Below are 13956 nucleotides of genomic sequence, written 5' to 3' on the forward strand. Positions count from 1 at the left end.
TAACAGTTTATAGGCAGTTTCAAGTGCGCGCGCATGATGACAGCAACAGTCTTGTGGCCACAAGAAACTTCCGGCCACATGCCTTATCAGTCTACTCTGCTTGAACAAAAAGTTTGTTTTTAAGGGTTTCATGTACGGGAAGCTTCACTTTACATTTTCAGATAAAAAAAAGGTGTGTGCTGCTTATAATTTTTCGTGTAACTTACAGCAAACCTATCTCGTAAAATTGTGATTATCAACAGAGGTAAAAAGTGAAGAAAATCTGCAGGCTTCTGTTTTAATGCGCTCCTGCTACTCACCCTTGTCATTTTTGCCCCTTCTAAATTTAGTGGGTTCTGTCAGTGGGCGATACTGGAAGCCATCCGGGGCCTATGCTAGTAAACAACTAAAGGGTCTGTAGTGTTGTATTTTGGAGAGAGATGGCGCAAAAATTTGGACGTGAATTAAATGTTCAGAAGTAGATGTTGCTGATATGGTAACTGCTTTCGAAGGACACTAATCCAGGTTGAATAGTGACCATGATGGCAGACTTCAAGTGAAGACGGTGTGTTTGGGCTGGAGGAGAGGTGCACAGTGTTGTCCGCGACACAAGGATTTGTAACAACATTAGCTAAGCCCGTTTTAGCTGACCCGTCCTTCTTTTGACCATTCATGCATCTGTTCAAGATCTTAGTATGGATAGTTGGGCGTGTTGGTTAAGCATGATCTGAAGTGAAGGCGCTAAAAAGACGGAGGACAAAGAAGAAACACATATACACACAGGGCGCCACTTCCAACAATGTTTAATCTGTAAAAACGCCACTGATTTATACTAGGAGCGCTATCACAGTTTCTCAGGGCGCATTCGCGTTCAGGTAAAGCAGTTCTTTGCGTGACAGTGATATGGATGCAACACTTACGTAGTTATCAGCAGCTTCAATGATTCTTTTGGCCTCAATTATTAATCTAACCCATTTGTCATGGCTTCTGGCAACCACAGCGCAGGCGTGGAAGTCTGGCTTACATTTGCAATTTCTACAATGAATTGCCAGGTGGCCCTCCCTCCCATTGTCCACTTTGTTAGTGTGTTGCCTCAGCCTGTAATTCAGGCACTGCTCTGTTTGGCCCACGTACTTTCTACCACAATCTAAAGGAATCTCATAAACAACTCCTGCCTGACATTCTACGTATTTGTTATCGTGTTTAGTAGCACAGGCCGGTGCCTTGCGGGAATAAGGGTTGGTCATTCTACAAAGCTTAGAGAGCTTGCACGGAGCAGAAAACACGACATTTACGTTAGCTCGCTTTGCAATCTTTTTCAAATTATGCGACATGCGGTGTATGTAGGGTATGACAGCAACTTTTTCTGTTTCGCGGGGTGACTCCTGATCCGGTTGGCGGATTCGCGACTTCTTCAGGATTGTTTCCGCTACGGACACTAAAACAGGTTGCGGGTAGCCTGCCTCTTCCAGGCGGTCAATCTGCTTAAGAAAACTCGCCGCAGCTCGATGTGGACCGGACTTCTTAAAAACATTCAGCAGGCACATGTTAGCAATGCTGCGTTTAACTAGCTTAGAGTGAGAGGAACTAAAAGGTAGCAGAGGTTTAGTAGCCCGAGGTTCATACTGCCAACAGACGTGGTTACTTGCTAAAAACAATCTAAGATCTAAAAACCTGATGAAAGAATCTACCGAAAGTTCGTGGGTCACTTCATTGGGGAATAAAGTCTGCCTGAAGGTTCTCAATGTTTGACTAACATTTTAGTGCCTTCACTTCAGATCATGTTCAAGATCAGTCAGTTTTTTTTCCTCTGTGCATAAATTCACTACCACCCACTAATTTTGGTTCTTCGGCATTGTACTCTGTACCATGCACTTTGTCTAATCCCCTTCAGTTTTTACCCTTGAGACACTCGTTTTCCTTGTGTACAGTAACTACCCAAAAAAACATGGAAAGTGCTCACTAAGTAAATTGGTAGTTTCGCCCCAAAAATGAAGCATTGAAAGGGATAGCAAGGTTTTCATGTCACACTCGAGCTCCTCACACGGTGATCTAAGAACATGCGAAGGAATGTTATTAGATCAACACAGCACGTGAGACAACGGCTGCTGAATAGCGGGAACCCTGCCAAATACCAGGCTTGTCACAGCCTTGGTGCAATGACAAGCATGAGCAGCGACGTTGCAGGCATTGCACCTCAAGCGTGAGGGTGCGTCCATCCAATTGGCTCCGTCGTCTTTGCAGCCAAACACACTGAGCGTCTTCGGAGGCCTTGTAACCCTTCACGCAGGGGCCATGTGCTTGCGCCCTCAATACCTCAATACCAGGACAGCACAACGGTGGTAGCGGGATCGCACCACAACCAACCCTTTAGTTGCTATCACAATAATAAGTAAAGGCAGCATGGACCACAGGTCTCCAGAAATGTCTTTGCATTTCCAAGATGCTCACAGAGTCTCACTCTAGAACAGCTAGACTAATCCATCTGGTGCTACCAGAAACAACTAGTACTAATTGTGCCAGTAGTACCGAACATTTTTTCTTGCTTTGCTGTTGCTGTGGTCAACAAAATTCAGCAGAAAACCAGTGTGTGAAATTTCATTGTGTGGAGTGTTTCTCACCACATTGTATGTAAGCTTAACGGGAAGCTTAGTGACGAGCACTGCATTTTGCGAGGCTACAGAGCGGGAAGTTTGTTACTCCTTATTATTTATCACTGAACAAACAGCCCATAAATATTGCCAACACAGTCCTTACTCTTCACCCATTGTTTCATAAAAGAAAGAGAAAAAAATTTGTAGTTCTGTGCATTTGTCACAGGCGTGAACAGCAAGATTTAGAAATGGACCCAAAGTTAAAGAGATGCCATCGGCCAGGCATACAGAGGGAAGCAAGGAAAATACAAAAGAATGCAAAAGACATGCAAAGGAATTTGGGCTCTGGAGTAGACAAAGCTGCTCGGGGACGTTATTTCTAAAGCCCCCCATTAGCTGAGCCTAATAAGCTGTAGGAGCATGAGGGGCTTTGCTGAGGGGCCAGACGAGTGTGCAGCAGAAAGCTGGCACATTAGTATAGTTAAACCGCGTGGACAGGCATTTCTGTAGTGGATTGGCTCATTGGATTTATACTCCCTAGAGAAGCATTATTATTGCGATTATTTCTGCAGTTTCCTCCACTTCCTTTTGTTGTGCTAAGTTGTTCCCGTGCTCTGTGCAGACTGTGCATTTTCTGCTACAAAGAGGTTGGCTTTCCCAAAAGCCATAGTCATTCAGTGGCTAAGCTTACCTTATGCGCTAAATAATGCCATGGCAGTAACACGCTCAGTAGCTCAAAATCAGGCATATATTCACAGGTTACATAGAGGCAGACACCAACAATTGCATCTGCTCCCACATGGCCAGCAATGTGTTTGTGGATTATTATAAAATTTTGGAAGATTGTATGTCAAATAGAGTATACATAAGGTGACTATTTGCGCATGTTGGTAGGACATGAATGCAGCTTTTTGCACACAAGACGAGGGTGAAGAAGAGGCTGAGACACAGGAGCGCATGTTCTTCTTTTTTTAAATATTCCCCTGGCATTCTAAATTTTCAAACACTCGCATGCTTCTATTTCAGAGCAGATATTGTGATGCCAGATTGAAATCAGTATCTGAAGCTCAAGGCGACAAGTCTACTTAGTAGGTTATCCCGTGACGGCCACTGGTTTTGAAATATACATATCAGTTACCTCTCAAATCAGCCTCAAATACACATGATGAAAAGCATTGGTTCATTTTGGGGCAATGTGAAATCAGCTACATTTTCTTCTGGTGCACACAGTTCACGTTTTTAAACTGTGATTGCTGCTGCAGTCATTGAAAACCTAAAAAAAAAATTGGCAGAGGCTTAGCTTGGTTAAGCCTAGTGGATTGCGAAAGCAAGAGTGCCTGATTGCGCCCTGGTTCCATTGAAGCCATCCTTGGCGATACGTTTAGTAAAGCTTATTGTTTTGCATGGTTTTGCTACCATGGTATACAAATGATTGACTATGGAAGCATCGCATGCTTGGCGCTTTCTCCTCGACTTGTTATGCTTCACTTTCCTAGCAACAGCTTGCTCTTTTTCCCTGGCAAGGCGTTGCTCTCTCTGTTCAGGCGTTTCTTCAGCATGTCGTTGTCTTCTGTTCGGGTTGTAGAGTTCCATACTGCTCATCGAACGCGTAGGTGCAGTTTCGTCGCCATTTAAAGCATCCATAAGGCTTGCTGTCGAACCATCAGGTGTCGCCAAAGTCGCGTCAGCATTGAGAGCATGCATGATACTTGTATATGCACCCAGATCAAGAGATGTTGAACGCATTCGCCTGGCTGCATAATATGCACGCCGTTTAGCTAAACGTTGTTCCCGCTCTTCATCCATTTCTTCCGCATGCCGCCACTTCTTAGCTGCAGCACATCGTTGCAGCTTCACCTTATACACATCATCCGACATACCTTGGAGGATTCGCTGGGACGACTGCGACGAGCCGAGTTGGAGGGCCGCTTTTCCACAGCTGGCATGACGTCACATAGAGCGAGCGCCTCCCCCCCGACAGCGGCGCGTGGAGGATTCGCTGGGACGATCGCGACGAGTCGAGTTGGGGCCCCACTTTTCCACAGCTAGTATGACGTCACACATAGGTCGCGCTAAAGGTCAGTGGTGGATTCTCCGGGATGACGGCCGAGAGCGGAAACCTCGAGCAGTATTGCTTTCGCAATAAAAAAATGCGGTGGCAAACACAGTGCCATCCAACTCAAAAATAATTTTTATAGATGCACCAGCGAATCATGTTCACTCATTTCTGTGATTTCACAGAAGAGGCCTGCCTACCTGGGTGCAATTCCTTTAGTATGCGTGTCTCTTTGTAACTATATTTTGGAGCGCGGAAGGAAAATGTAGTTTTGTGCATGGAGCTTGCTCTGAATTCCAAGGCCCTCGCACCGTATAGAGCCGTACCATTTTCATAATGTGGAAATGAACCTCTTAACGTCTCTCTGTTCTTCTCCCGTGGGACCAGCGTGTGAGGAGGCGAAGCTGTCGGCCGAGGAAGAAGTCTACCGGCTGCACTCCGGGGACCTGTCATGCTTCACTGCCAGCATCGGTGGGGGTAACGAGGGAGCACAAGCCACTGGAGAGCAGCTGGGAGACCTGTTTGGCTACGGCTCAGACTTTGCCAAGGGCCTCCAGGCTGAGGGTCGCGACAGTCCCGTGCTGCTTAGCATCAAGGACGATGAGCTCAGTGACGGTAAGTGACTTCATCTCCTTTTGTCAGTGGCATTCTTCTGGAAAGAGCCTTGATGTGAATGTTTGAAGTCAAGTAATCCTTGTTACCACATTTATTCGAATCTAGGCCAATAGTTTTTTTCAAATAATCATATATTCCAAACTCTGGCCAGCTTAGATTCAGGGATTTTTAAGAAACCCAGTTTGTAATTGAAAATAATAAATGTGCTGCATAGCTAGCACCACCTCGAAAAGTCGGTATTGCAGCCACTACTAGCTGTACCAGTAGCCAACTGAAGTGGGGCGCAGCGTTATCGTAATGACACCAAACAGGTGATGCCACTGCAGTACTGCTTTCAGTCGAAAATTTATGCTAGCTGCAGAGGCATCGTCAAACATTCAAGCTGGGCAGGACTTCAGCATCGATGAGAAAAATGTCTGTCATTGGAGGGGGCAACTGGAGAAGCTTTTTGCATTTGCCGCAACGAGGAGATGGCAGCGATAAGGACGATAAGCATGCAACAACAGAGCGGAGTTGTTCACTCAGATCACGCTGCATTTCAACACATACGAGCCGTGTAGCACCGTCTGCGCATACGTGGGTGCGCGGACACAGCGAGCTTGCGCACGTCCGCGAGTGTACAAGGCTAGCAGTGATAATGACGTAGAGTGAGCTCAGCATGTTCATATTGTTACGTAGGAAGACGCCAACGAAAAGCTATATACAAGTATATTTACAAGGCAATACGCCGCGCTTGGCCAAGAGGCAACAGCCCGCACTAGCCTCTAATCGTCGTCATCTTCACCCTGCTCACCTCTTTGTTATCGCAAATACTGTTCCGTATCACTACCCCCGGTGGCAAAAGCGCCGTCACGAAGCGACTAAAGGCCGGACTCGGAAGCAGTGTAGTAAGCCTTGAGCCTACTGACGTGCACGACATCACTAGAGGCCAGAGTAGAGGACGAGGTTGAACGCACAGGAGCAATTTCGTACGTCATAGGCGTCACCTGGTGGAGCACGCAGTAGGGCCCTGTGTATCATGAAAGGAGCTTCTCTGAAAGTCCGATGTGACGAGAAAGCGACCACAGGAGCACGAGTGCACCAGGCAAAAACTGTACGTCACGGTGGTAGGCGTACTGATGCAGCTCAGTAGTTGGCGAGGCCGTTCGTCGATCACGGGCAAGCTGGTGTGCATGGTCGGCGAGGGCGATGGCGTCGCGCCCATACTTGCTTGTTGAGATCACAGCAGGAGGAAGTGCCGTGTCTAGGGGCAAGGTCGGTTCGCGACCATACAATAGATAAAATGGAGAAAATCCGGCAGTGTCGTGCCGGGAATAATTGTACGCAAATGTGACGTAAGGAAGGGCAATGTCCCAGTCGTGGTGGTCCTTGGAAACATACTTGGACAGCGTATCGGTAAGAGTACGGTTTAACCACTCTGTCGGGCCATTGGTTTGAGGATGGTATGAGGTAGTCAGCTTGTGTTGAATGGAGCAGGAATGCACAGTGTCGGCAATAACTTTCGAGAGGAAGTTATAAGCAGCTGTCACGGGGCGCCACGAAGTAAGATAATGTCACACAAGAGAAAGTCCGCGACATCAGTGGCGCAACTGGTAGAGAGAGCCCGCGTGATGGCGTATCGGGTGGCGTAATCAGTTGCGACGGCTACCCATTTGTTCCCAGAGGATGACGTGTGAAAGGGAACGAACGGTTCCACTGGGACGGTGATCGGCTGGAGATGACTGGCAGGTAGCACCTGAGGTGTTTTTCGACGCTGGCAGGGATCACAAGCAGCAACATAGCATCGGAGGGAGCGAGCGAGACCACTAGAAGCGACGACGGACGCAGTCGTACGTGACGGTTACCCCGAGATGTCCTGCAGTGGGTGTGTCATGCACTTCAAAGAGCACAGTCTGTCGTAGATGTTTTGGCACGACAAGAAGATCAGGGCCGTCAGGGAGGAAGTTCCTTCGGTACAGAATGCCGCCCTGGAGGACATATCGGCGAACGGATGCATCGGTAGGTGTAGAGCGCAGACGCTCGATGAGTGCTCGCAGCGATAGGTCTCAGTACTGCTCATCAGCGACGTTAGCGAAGGCAGAGACAAGAGAAAATGCCGTTGGCAGTACTACTGTCAGTGTCGTCAGGCTCGTCTACCGGGTAGCGAGACAGGCAGTCAGTGTCCTTGTGTAGTCGGCCAGATTTGTAGGTGTCAGAGTACGAATATTCTTGGAGGCGTAAGGCCCAGCTACTAAGTCTTCCTGTAGGATTTTTCAGTGAGCATAACCAGCAAAGCGCGTGATGGTCTGTGACAACGGAAAAGGTTCGGCCATATAAGTATGGGCGGAACTTCGCAACCGCCTAAACTAGGGCCAGACACTCACGCTCAGTAATAGAACAGTTGCGCTCCGCGGGTGAGAGGAGCCTGCTGGCGTAAGTGATAACACGGTCGTGGCCACCCTGGCATTGTGCCAGTACTGCGCCAATTCCGTGACCGCTGGCACCAGTACGAACTTCGGTAGGCGCAGAAAGATCGAAATGAGCCAGAACGGGAGGCGTTGTGAGGAGTTCTATTAGATGCGAGAATGCAGAGGCCTCGTTGTTGCCCCACTGGAAAGGGGCGTCTTTTTTCAAAAGCTCGGTCAGTGGTCGTGCTATGGCCGCGAAATTTTTCACGAAACGGCGGAAGTACGAACAAAAGCCGATGAAGCTGCGCACATTGACACACTTCGGAATAGGGAAGTGCGTAACAGCATGGATCTTGCCTGGGTCCGGTTGCACTCCGTTCGCGTCAACGAGATGTCCAAGGACAGTAACTTGGCCAGGGCCGAATTGGCACTTCGATGCGTTGCGTTGCAGACCGGCTCGACGAAAAACGTCCAGGACTGCTGAGAGGTGCTCGAGGTGCGTAGGGAACGTTGGGGAGAATACTATAACGTTGTCCAAGTAGCACAGGCACGTTGGCCATTTGAAATTGTGGAGAAGGGAGTCCATCATGCGTTCAAAAGTGGCAGGGGTGTTACATAGACCAAACGGCATCACTTTGATTTGATAAAGACCATCGGGTGTTACAAAAGCAGTCTTCTCGCGGTCGAGATCGTCCATGGCAATCTGCCAGTAGCCGGAGCGAAGGTCAAAACAGGAGAAATAGCGAGCACCATGGAGACAGTCGAGGGCGTCATCAATCCGAGGTAGGGGATACACATCCTTTTTGGTAACCCAGTCAAGGTGCCGATAATGCACGAAAAAGCGCCATGATCCATCCTTCTTTTTTACCAGTACAACAGGTGATGCCCATAAACTACATGACGGTAAAAAAATGCTGTTTTCATTTTGTGAACGCTGCCCTTACATTTTTGTTCGGCCTACATTCGAGGTAAGTTATTTTATTTTTTCTGGCTTCGGACATTCGGCGGTCGGCTTAGAATCGGGGTCGGCCTAGATACGAGTAAATACGGTATTTACCATAAAAACCGGAATATAGATAGTGTTCTCCCCCTTAAAGAAAAACATTTAAGGAGGAATGCCCCCTTGATTTATATAGCGGTCATTGGCACAAGTTATCTTGCCATCTGGGCACTATTGGACGAGGAAAAAAAAAACCAGGAAAAGCGTCGCCATTTTTGTTATTGTTGCTGCTGTTAACATGTAGACTGCATATATGTTGTGCAAATGTGCGTTAACTGCTGTCTCGGGGTGCAAATTTAACAGGTATTGGATTAAAAGGGTTTTGAAGCATTTTTTAAGTTGAGAAATGTGTTTCACGTAAAAATATACCATTTGAGAAATACTTCAGAGCAAGAAGTTATTTAACGCATTCAACTGAAGTGGAGTCATTGACAATTCAAAGATCGCCTTTGATCCCCTCTGGAGTGCTCCCACTCCCCCTTCAACGCCTTACACTGCAAAGGCTATGGCAGAACAGGGCGTGCACAATGCTCCGCCAACTGAACGTCACTGTGGCGCGCAATTCAGATTTGATTTTGAATGCTCACATAGATGCCACTGCTTCCTATTTTGGTACCTACGAAGTGCCAAACCCTGAGGACATCCCTCAACTTGTGGTTAAGTTCACGATGTCTCATCCCTTTGCTGTGCTTCAGTGTGCTTCAGTCTCGATAATGCGATCACGCCTGGTAGAAATTTTGGGATGCAAATTTTCGAAAAGTTCCTACCCAAGTTCATTAGTCTACAACATGGTAAAGTTTGGGTGCTGCAAACCACTTTTTTGGCCATAGCAGATGATACGGACAAATGGGCCACTTCATGATCCCCGTCCAAGCGGACGCAGAGGCGTCAGCACGACGGTAGCACCAGGCATAGGCCGTTGTCAGTCCGGCAGAGCGGTCGCGCAGATGCAACCATGGCAATCCTGTTGCCATGGAAACGTACGTCACTCAACCCCTGCACATAGCGCCCCCCCCCCCCATCTTTATCGCAACACACACATAAAAAAAGAAACTTTTGCTTTGTACTTTTTACAAAGCTTTCTTTATGTTTTCTTTACATTTCTATGCAATGATTTGGGACCATGCTGCTTGTTGGCCATTTTCAAAAGCATTGCAACTTTGTCAGGAGCCAGCAATCACACAGAACCCTGTCTTGATGTATCCGCAAGGTCAGCTGCATTAGTTTCCATGGATAAGCCTATTATCTGTATTCCACACTCTCGCAAATGGCTGACATCCCTACATGCTGTCCATCCCACGAGGAAGATGTTTAGGTTGAGAACCTGCCCTGCGGCCCCTTTCTTCGCATATCTTCACCGCATCCGTTCTCTTTTGTTCTTTTTCCTGCCAGTCCCCTTCCGCAACACTGGCGCCATCGAAGTGTTGCCCTTTTCTTGTGCCTGGGGGACGCAGTGAGATGCTGGTGGCCGAAGTCAATGCAGAAGGGTGTAGGAGCTCTTCGGTTGTGCTGGCAGTTGCGTTCTGAACTTCAATCAGTGCAGTTGGTGGAGGGGGTACGCGTGTGGCGGCGATGGGAGTGAGTCGGTACCCGCTCACTTCGTGGGCTTATCATTGTTGCTGATCCAGGTCACCAGTCCATTTCCAACACCGAGTCAGCTCCCATACACAAGAACCAGAAGATGGACAATCTGTTGGTCCGTGCAGAACTTTTCTTTTTCTTCTGTTTTTCATGTATGATTTCGGTTAGAACAGTATGCGCTGCGTTACACCATGCAAAGGCCTAGTCCTGCTTCCCCACATGGTGCAGGTAACCCATTCTTAGACTTCTATAAGACCACATTGTTTTCTTCTTTTTCGTGCATGTAATTCATTGTCTTCCATCTCATAGAATATTTCGTCGTCGTCTTTCCTTAATCTCGTGTACAGTGTATTTCTAAGCTCTTGTGTGATTTTGTTTTTCCTGTCGTGCGTTCCGATCTCTTTCCTTGTTCATATAATCTCGCTCTGTTGTTTTAATTAAGTGCTTTTTCTGTTCTCGAATATGCAAATACCCTTGTCCGCTTTGAGTTTATGTCATTCCTCCACGACATCGCCACACGTGCACCCCGCACAGCTCAATTTTTGAAACAAAACGAATCTGTGATTCACCACTTGGATGCTCTTTAGGGCATTGCTGACGGAAGCGTCAAGTAGAAGCCTATAAAACTTTGCTGAGGACTGGTCGTAGGTCTTTGTCTTACCAAGCACATCACACATGCCTCCCATAGTCTTCAGTGCCCGATGACAGTTTGAAATTTTTCTGCTTTTGCATCCATCAGATTGGATGATACGAAATAGCTTCACCGCCGCAAAGAAAATAAACATATTCTCTTGACTTGGGCAAATCATGGCCTTATCACCATCGTGCAACAGCGAGGACACAGCAACAAAAGACACTCGAAATAATTAGGCATTTCTTGAAATATCAGCCTTGTGGCATGCGAAGTGGGCGAAACAAGAGTGCCAGTTATTGAAATCCACATCAGCCAATAGGAGCGCTCTCTGCACACCACATGACTACAGTAACAAATTGTGATGCTGCCTTTTCCTTTTTGAGCTCACTTTTATTTATTTATTTTTTCTTCCTTTTCTTCCTTGGAAAAATATGGCGCTGCAGCCATCTGATGCTCTGATCTCTCGTGGCTACGGCGCTGCGTGAATGGAAAGCCATGCAATTATCAGTGCAAAGCCCAGTTTTCTTCCAGATTTCGAAGACCACAAGCTAACAAAGTGCAAGTTTCTGAAATTCTGCTGCAAACTTCTTGGTAATATTTTGCCATGAGATAAAGAATGGTCTTAGGATTATGAAGAGAAATAAATGAAAATACTGAAAATTTAGCAAAGTCAGCAATTTTGAAATTGTTTTATGTTCTTAGGTGATACGAATTTTGGCTGATACGACTGTTGTGCACCATCCTGAGAGAGTCATATCGCCGACATTCTACTGTAGATAGCTATGTGCAGCTCTGTTTTCTCGCACCGATTGGAAAGTAGCACATTTCCTTCTGAACTTATTTCTGAGGCAATCACACTTTCTGAAGGAGGTCAAATGAAACGTCTTTACGTTCGCTCGTATGAGTATGTTGGCAGCGCTCATGTAGTGTAAGTGATGCATGAGAGTCACTTTGAAAGAATTCCTAATGTAACGACGCTCGACCATGATGGCGACACACCTCGAAGGTGTGCAGCTCGGGAAGCAGACAACCTGGCCAGTCAGATGTTGGCGCTAGGACCGATTCGCCAAATGCCTGGAGCCAGTCACCCTCAGAGACGTCTTGGAGCATGTGGTTGTCACTTGTACTCAGTAAGCCTGAGCGAGCGGGCTCATCATGGCACCCTTTGGTGGACGCAGTATCTACGCTACGTATCAGACTCGGCTACATGCAGCTGTGTGCAATGTTTTCTATCTGCACAACAGAGATGGAATGCGCGCTCGCAGTCATGTGCTCTACTCTGGCCGTGCTATGTGGTGTGAACCATCAATGTCCTGCACCAGCTTGATCAGCCGATAGTAGCCATATGCAAATTGCTATTGAAGCTGTAACTAGATCAATATGAACTGATGTCTGCCAAGGCATCTAGCCAGGATCGGGCAAGAGTGACCACGTGCTGGCAAACGTATGTGTGGTTCGGTTGTTGAGCATTCAGAACTAACCAAAACTAGCGACACCCGACAACTACGTTGCCGATAATCAGTGAGGCCAAAGTTTAATTCCTACGCAGATGGCCACGGCCAAGCGTGAGCAGACAATATTCTGGTTCTTTCGGAAGTCCGTACTTCTATCAAAATTCGATATGCAGATCTTCGCTTACTCCAGTGTGTCTATTAAACTGCTTCAATAAATATACACAATAACAGTAAGATGAAACGCAGCGCTCCAAACACACTTCTTGGTTAATTTCAACTATCAGCCAATAGCAGTCATCCATGGAAATCTTTCATATGACAACATTTGATGGCCGCAGGCAGCTTCAAAGTGGGTGAGGAGAAGGCCCCATCTGAAAAGAGAGTATTTGAACAAAAAGGTGATTTGTCACTTTGCTTGTGAGCTCCACACGCCACACACGACTGCAAAATTTGGCTGAGATCTTCACAGCATCGTATGCAATCCACGGCCTGTGCTTTTTGACCAAGCCCGAGGTGTGGTTCAGGACCTTTTTAACTTTAGTGCTGGATTCGAAAACGGTGTGTAAGAATATGCAAAGGGGAGTAGGAGCATGGCGGTATTTCACCATTTCATTTTCTCAAACAGAAAGCAAAACTATGCAACCACAGTGGTTGCAACTGTTCGCTTAAAACGTTGTTCTGCGGCTGCTGCACTTTTCATACTGGACTTGAAGACACCGTGGGGAAACTTATTCGCTAGCATTGTATGCGAGTTCTCCCGATAGGGGGTAGACTCAGTTCATTGCAAAGGCAGTTGAATTTGCTTCACATAAGAAAAAGGCTTGACTTTTTGCCGAAAGAATGGCATCTGCAGAAGTGAATGAACTTTAGTGCTTTGTAATAAAAGTGCGGTGCGGAATACAGAATAACAAATCGGCGCGCAGAAGAGAGTTCTAGTCGACCACCGCAGTCTGCCAACACGACACAAAAAAACCTAAAGCTGCCAGCAACAGGAGACCACCAAAATTACTGAATGGCCAGCAGTCACACGAGGAAGCCTGCAGTTCTCCTGCAGTGATCGCCAAAGAGCACCTCGTGGCACAGTGTGTGCCACTCATCGCACGATGGCACCATTGCGCACGCCTAGTCCTGCATAACAAAATCCTTGGATATCACCGACAATGTTCTGTAGGATGACATAACTGACTTGCGGTCGTGCCCGAATGAGCATCCTGACGGTTCAAGTGCAGTTTTTGCTTCTGATGACAAAAGAGCGTATGTATCAAATAAAGTATGTTCTATACTTATCGCATTGAAATACATATATATATGTATATAAATATTTTTTTTTTTTCATTTTTACCTCAAAGCCAAAGGTCAACCTATATTCTGCATCAACCTACATTCGAGTTTTCACAGTATTTTGCACATGTGTGTTGATCCACTTTGTCTTGTCAAAGCAGTAACAAATAATTTCAAAGTTTAGAAGGCGGCATCATTCAGTCACTTGTACACACATATACCATATGGACTCGTATGTAAGCAGCCCCCATGTACAGCCCGCACACCCCACGTTCATGCACAAACTTTTTTGTAAGCGCGCTTAGTCCCACAAAATGCTACAAGATGGCGCCAGTTAGTTTTTTCCATGTAGCCCATCTTGTGCTCAACAGCTTT

General features: G+C 46.8%; 1 protein-coding gene across 5 annotated transcripts in view; it reads left to right on the forward strand.

Moving 5' to 3' along the window:
• The window catches only part of LOC142573057 (uncharacterized), a 110536-nt gene that overhangs the window by 60919 nt on the left and 35661 nt on the right, over positions 1-13956 (forward strand). For all 5 annotated transcript variants that reach the window (XM_075682562.1, XM_075682563.1, XM_075682564.1 and 2 more), the window contains one exon: positions 5017-5244. In XM_075682562.1, coding sequence (XP_075538677.1) covers positions 5017-5244 — 228 coding nt within the window. The remainder of the gene's footprint in view (positions 1-5016; positions 5245-13956) is intronic.

The sequence above is a fragment of the Dermacentor variabilis genome, chromosome 2 (assembly GCF_050947875.1).
Source record: "Dermacentor variabilis isolate Ectoservices chromosome 2, ASM5094787v1, whole genome shotgun sequence".
NCBI lineage: Eukaryota > Metazoa > Arthropoda > Arachnida > Ixodida > Ixodidae > Dermacentor > Dermacentor variabilis.